At 43.1% G+C, this 6,508-nt stretch overlaps 1 protein-coding gene across 2 annotated transcripts in view; it reads left to right on the top strand.

Moving 5' to 3' along the window:
- LOC111870588 (sodium- and chloride-dependent GABA transporter ine) overlaps positions 1 to 6,508 on the top strand; it is a 134,394-nt gene that overhangs the window by 4,524 nt on the left and 123,362 nt on the right. For both annotated transcript variants that reach the window (XM_033753903.1, XM_023862987.2), the window contains exon 2: positions 713 to 1,489. In XM_033753903.1, coding sequence (XP_033609794.1) covers positions 713 to 1,489 — 777 coding nt within the window. The remainder of the gene's footprint in view (positions 1 to 712; positions 1,490 to 6,508) is intronic.

Below are 6,508 nucleotides of genomic sequence, written 5' to 3'. Positions count from 1 at the left end.
AAATTGTCACTTCTTATAAAGCAGTAATAACCATATGAAAGTAAAATATAAGGATATTAATAGTACTGTTAATAATAATAATTATTATTATTATTTTCCTTGTCTTCATTGTTACTGTAATTGTAATCGTCATTACAGTAAGGTCGCATGATGGAATTTTATGTTGATGATGTTTAACAAAGCTGATCGCCGTGACCTCGCGGTCTAAGGAATGAACTATCTTCGCCCGCTCTAATGCTGGGATCGTAGGTTCGAATCCCATTTAAGTTATGGTTGTCTGTTTGCGCGTTTATTTTTGTGTTTGTGTTGTCCTGTGTGTAGGTAGCGGCCTTACGACGAGCTAATCACTCGTCCAGGGGTCCTACTATCCGTGTAAAAACTTTACGGAACTGAAGAAAAATCCAAGGCCCAAAAAAGGCCTGTAGAGCCATTGATGTATGAATGATGTTGAACAAAATGTGAAGTTAATGAATTCTTGTAAGATTTGAGGCTTTCACGGCGGTGACTATGAAGAAAGCAGTCTTCTGGGATTTGGCACCGTGTATAAGTGGTGTTAACCGACGTTTCGGAGGAACGTATCGCCTCCATCTTCAGGGTAGAAGAAAATATAAGAATTCTGCAAGCGAAGAGACCGTGAGAACCGGTAAAAGCAGACTGTGTATATNTTTGAATGACAGCAGTAAACTACTTTAAAAACAATAAAATGTTACAGGTGGATGGACTCCGGCAGCAAAGCAACGGCGACGAATCCTCAACTGAGCCCTGAGATGCCCGTCACAGTAGCAAATTTGAAACAAAATAATGTGATTGGTGGTGGCGCTGTTAGCGCTAGTCAGAGTCTTAAGCTACCCAATTTGCCCCTCGCAATTTCCAAAAGCGATATTGATAATGATACGAACTTATCTAACAAGCAGTATGATAAAATCCACGATAAGAACGAGGAGAACCGTCGATTGCTTGGTACTAGCGGTGTGCCTCAGAAGAAGACAGTTATTGTGCCTTCGTTGTCTGTTGGGACAGTTGTGCCAACCAACGGCTTGAAGCAGAGTCCCGCTGTGTCACCGACAGGTAAAAATGACAGTGTGAGTGTTGGCATTCCCCCAACCCCTAATGGAGGTATAGCAAAGACTGAAGATTCGAAACTACAGAACAGGAATGGAACAGGGAGCAGGCGGTTACGACGTCCTCAGTTCATACCAGAACTCGAACTTCCGGGCCTTGGTGAAAGTATTCGAGCAGGACACACTCTCCCGCTAACAATGTCTAGCCTCAGATCGCTAAAGCTGGAGGGTGCGAATGGCCCTCAGCCAATCATCGCAACGCCAGGCCCCAATTGGAGAAGCTCGTTCTGCTTCTCGGAAGCTGCAAGTCATATCTCGGTGCGGTCCCTGGCTTCCATCGGTATGGGCTCCACCGATGGCAGGAAGGTCACAATTCGACGGGTACCCACTTCTCCCACCGAGCTCTTCAACGTCGTTCAGTCTCCCACGTGAGTAGCAATGCTTGTGTGTAGCATTAACGGTAATTATTTTGTTTCGCTGGATCTGTTGTTCTCACGGCGGTGAATAAGAAGAGTATCGTAGACTGCGTTGCAACGCCGCAGTTAGGAGACAGCCCCAAGTTACGGAGGAACTTAATCCTTTGCGGCGCCGTAGCTTCAGCGGTTAGTTGCTGGCTTCCCACCGCGGCAGCCCGGGTCTGGTCACGTGGGATTTGTGGTGGACAAAGTGGCGCTGGGGCAGGTTTTATCAGAGTACTTCGGTTTCCCCTTACAATCTTCATTCCACCAACTGCTCCACAATGACCCTCACCTATCATCTGGAGCTGGTACAATAGGCCAGAAGTGGCCGCAGCACAAGGGACTTAGTCCCACCCCACTAGCAATAAAAAAAACTTACGCCTTCATCTCTATGGACAAAGAATAAGCCAAACAAAAAAACAGCAATAGGAGTTAAACTCAATTTGCTGTTTCGGCTGGTTTCTTGCTTGTTTACTCTTCTGTCGTGAGGTTGGAGGCGAAATGTTCCTCGGTAACGTTGGGCTGTCTCCGAAATGTACGGCGTTACAATCCAAAAGACCGTACTCTTTATTTTGGTTTGTGTTCAGTGACTTTCTGTTATCGGTGAGGGTGAGCCGCCAAGTCTCACCGAGCCATGTTCTGTTCAGACACAATAGTCGAGCAGGAGAGAATACAGGTCCATTAATTTATAATGGCAAATGCTCCATGATGAATGAAGCCATTATGCTGGATCTTGTGGTCTGTGTCAATCGCGCCTGGTTATTATGCAATGACGTTGAACTGTTCACCATTCCCGTATGAAGCGAACAGCCTGTTGCGGGCCGGTAGACAGCAGAAAGAATTTTAATGCAACGAAACATTTTCTCTTGTTGCTTCAAGTGCACAATTATTTTGAATTTGTTATCTTGATCAAATATTTTGGAGCGACAGCAACAGGTCAAAATTTTATTCACGAGAAAAGTGAGAGAAGGGTGAATTCGGGTAGTGCTTGCTATCATTTAGTTCAGAACCTTATGTCTAGTCGTCTGTTGTCTAAACACTTAAAAACTAAAATATACAAAACTGCAATTTTGCCCTTCTCTGATATTAATGGAACAGGATACAGAGAAGAATATTTGGATCGAAGAGAGCTGAAATGGTAGGAGGTTGGAGAAAACTGCATAATGAGGGGCTTCATAACTTGTACTCTTCGCCAAATATAATTAGAATAATCAAGTCAAGGAGGGTGATTAGGACAGGACGTGTAGTACGCATGGGGAGAAGAATTCATACATGGTTTTTGTAAGAAAGCCAGAATGAAAGAGACCGTGTACACTTTTCTTTCTGTCGCTCAACACCGCCAAACAGTAATATCTGGTTTTTATTCCTAGTTTATGCTCGCAATTAAGAGCAAACCAAAAGCTCTTTCCCTCGTGCTGGAGTGAGATATTGCACTTGGCGCATGCTTGATAACAGGTCAGTATTCACATGTGCAATAAGGCAATTTAACTGTAAACTGGGTGCAGCCGATGTTTGCTACAACGCCCATTTCTTCTGACCGACCAAGTCCCTCTCTGCAGAGTTCTGTATTCTGGGCTCTAAGCCGTGTAGTCCGTTAAAAGGCAACCGACGATTTGGAGGAACCTGTCACCTTCGAAGAATAAGCCAATCAAGAAACAAGCATGAAGCAGGTAGCAACCTGAGAGACACATTTCTCCGAAACGTCGATTGACTTTCAACGGACGGCATGGCATTATATACCAGAAGATAGAAGCATTCTTAATATCCACCGCTGCGAGAACGTCAAATCCTACAATCACCTTCCTCTTTTCTCTGCCGTACGTCTCCATTTAAAATTATGAAGAATTTACGGTTGAATTCCATTCAGTTCTCTCTGAGAGCTGTGGGGGTCCAAAGCTCGGACACAGTTGTAGTGCTACAACTGATACACCACAAATGTTGTGATGTCGTCTCCCTAAATATTTTGAAAATACTCAGAGGCTTCTGAAAAACGTACTCACGGACCCGAACCCTTCTTCAGACGCCACCAATTGTACAGCTACTCAAGAACTTCCCAGCATTTTATGGAACTCGAAAGTTCATTACCGTGCTCACAAGAGCCCTCCACTGGTCCATATCCTAATCCAGAACAGTCCAATCCATCCAATCCTATCTCTCTAAGATCCATTTTAATATTGTCCACCCACCTACGTCTTGGTCTTCCTAGCATTTCTGGTACAGTATTTTATTTTCTTATAATTGTCTGTCTTGTAGCGAAAAGAAAACTGAAATTGCTAACAGCATAGAAGTAGGGCTGTATGCATGTTGAATGAGTTGGGAGGCCGCTGCTTCCAAGTGTAGTTTTGTACATACTAGCGGTAGTTTGTCTTAGAATTAATATGACAGTCCATTATTGAGGAATGCCCAATTTATTAGTTAAGATGTTAATAACTCTTATCCTGAATAGAAGCATTTTGCCAGCTGCAGTTGAGGAACAGACACATTATCCTCGGTCTAGGTTCTTAGGGCTGTCAGGTTCGAGGCTCTAGTTGCACTGAGTAAGCAGATATCATGAATGGCTGAGAGAAAGAAAGAAATCACTCTTGGAGAAATCGGGTTTGAAGCTGGCCAGGTACTAGTGAAGTGGTTCTTCGAAGGTTTTCAAATAAGATTATGTCGTTTCAAATGATATGCAGAATTTATGGCTTTAATGTTTATTTCTGTCAAAGTTGGTTACATATTTAGAATGTTTTCTCTAAAAATTTGAGTCATTTGTATGCTTTCTTAATAAGTAAACTTGATTCAGAAACCCGGAGGGTTCTTCGGAAGTGAGTGGACTACAAGCCACTTCCTTTGGTATTCGCGTAAGAAGTTCTTCCATCAGTTACTCTGTGACATTAAAGCTTACGGGTAATTATTATAATGTGTCATTTTCAATGAGCGTCCGGTATCAGTTGGCCATGATCTTTGGAACCTTCCTCTAGGTTTGTCCTACACAGAATTCTGTATACCTTTCTCTTCCTTGCCATGCGTCCTATATACCCCACCCATTTTGGCGTGAAGATGAACTGCTTGGCGGTAAACCGACAGTTGTAAAGTAACGCTGACTCCCAGTATCTGTATAGCATCGTATGTGCTTTATCTCCTTAGCGACCGTCTTGACTTAATGAGACCTAACTTACCGCTTATTGTTAGAAAAATTATAAGGTGCTGTTTATTTGCGTGTGAAGTATCCTGTATTGGACCGATACTGACAAAATTTCAACTCCCCCTCACGGAGTTTACTTAGGCTCTAGTTGATAGCTTCGGAAATGATGCGTGCGGGCTAACAGACGTGACTTCTTCATTGTCTTGAGTTTATGCACTTTGTACAAGCACTTAACAGTGCACCGACCTCAGCAACTGAATCGCATTCAACATAAACATGTCACAATGGAGTATTCCTTCAGACCGAGATGATCCGAAGGTTAAGCCGTTCTAGCACGTGGTTCGAAACTCGCTTGGAGCATGTTTCTTGCCTTCATTTTTCTGCTTTTCCTTTTCTTGTTCTGTGATATTGCACGGATTTCTGTGGCGTGATCCTTCTTTCAAACTATTATAAAATTCTAAATATAGGAACCAAAAGCTAGGAGCTGCAGAGACAAGATGTACACGTAATAGTACTGGGTGATTTCTATAAACGAGGATCTTACCATAGAAATGTTGCTAACGTCTTGTAGGGATACACTGGCGAAACTCTTGCATGCAGTGTACAGTGCAAGCAGTAAACAACATGGCGTTAAGTGTATGGTAGCTTGTGTTCTTGGCGAGACGTTACCTCAAAACAGAATCGTTTAAAACAACACAGACTGAGTGCAGTCACCGATTTTGGTGTCAAGCACTACCAAAATCTGTGAGACCCCTATGCAGTCCATGACACTTTCCTTCACCCTGTCAAGACTGGTGTGTGGTGTGCAGTGTGCAGTGTCTCGCAGTAGATTACTGGGCTCATTTTCTTCGGAGACAGCCTTAACTCGGAAGCGCTACATTGACATAGTCCACGAATTCCTCGGACACCTTACTGAAGAGGAAGATGCAGAAACACGGTTCCAACAAGACAGCGCAACGTGTCATACAGCACGGGCGGCTATGCCTGAACTATCCGTGTTTTTGCGGAGAAGGAATAATTTAGAAATAACTGTGGCCCCTACATTCGCCGGATTTGTCACCATCAGATTCTTGTTTTATATGGAGCCATATTAGTTCAGTTTTCTTTATAGTTCCTTGTGGTGGGGCGAGACTTGAGTCCACTTGGTATGTCGGCCACTAACTGGCATATTGTACCAGCTCCAGATGATAGATAATGAGTTTGGAGCAGTATGGTGAATGAGAATTGGCAGGGGAGACCGAAGGTACTCGGAGAAAACCTGCCCCATTGTTACTTTGTCCACCACAAATTCCACATGACCTGAGCTGGACTCTAACCAGGGAGACCACGTTGGGAAGCCGGCGACTAACCACCTCATCTATGGCACGGTCAAGGGGCTATATTATAAACAAAGCAGTGACCCATGCCATTTGGATGAATTAAAAAACAACATATAAGACATCAGTACCGACAATTCACCCATAGACATGCTCCGTCCTGCTGTTATGTACGAAGCACACTAACGCACACTTTCAGAACATTTTGTGACAAGATCTACTGTAAACACCTGTACATACAAACATACATACATAACGTTATTAATATTACTACCCTTAGGTCCTCGTTGAAAAAAATTACGCTGTATTTTGCAGTCTCTTGACCTAATCATTCTCAGGAAATGATACTGTATATGGCTGTAAGTTTTACATGCTAGACTCTGCTGAGGCTGTGAAATACCGTATTTACGCATGTATAGGCCGCGTGCGTGTATAGGCCGCAGCACAATTTTCAGACAGAAATTATAGAAAAAATAATTTTCTTGGAATATTATTTCAGGAGTAGAACACCCTGTATTACTAATTATGAATATAATTTTTTTTAAA

The sequence above is a fragment of the Cryptotermes secundus genome, unplaced genomic scaffold (genome assembly GCF_002891405.2).
Source record: "Cryptotermes secundus unplaced genomic scaffold, Csec_1.0 scaffold248, whole genome shotgun sequence".
NCBI lineage: Eukaryota > Metazoa > Arthropoda > Insecta > Blattodea > Kalotermitidae > Cryptotermes > Cryptotermes secundus.
This window is presented reverse-complemented; position numbering and strand designations above follow the sequence as displayed.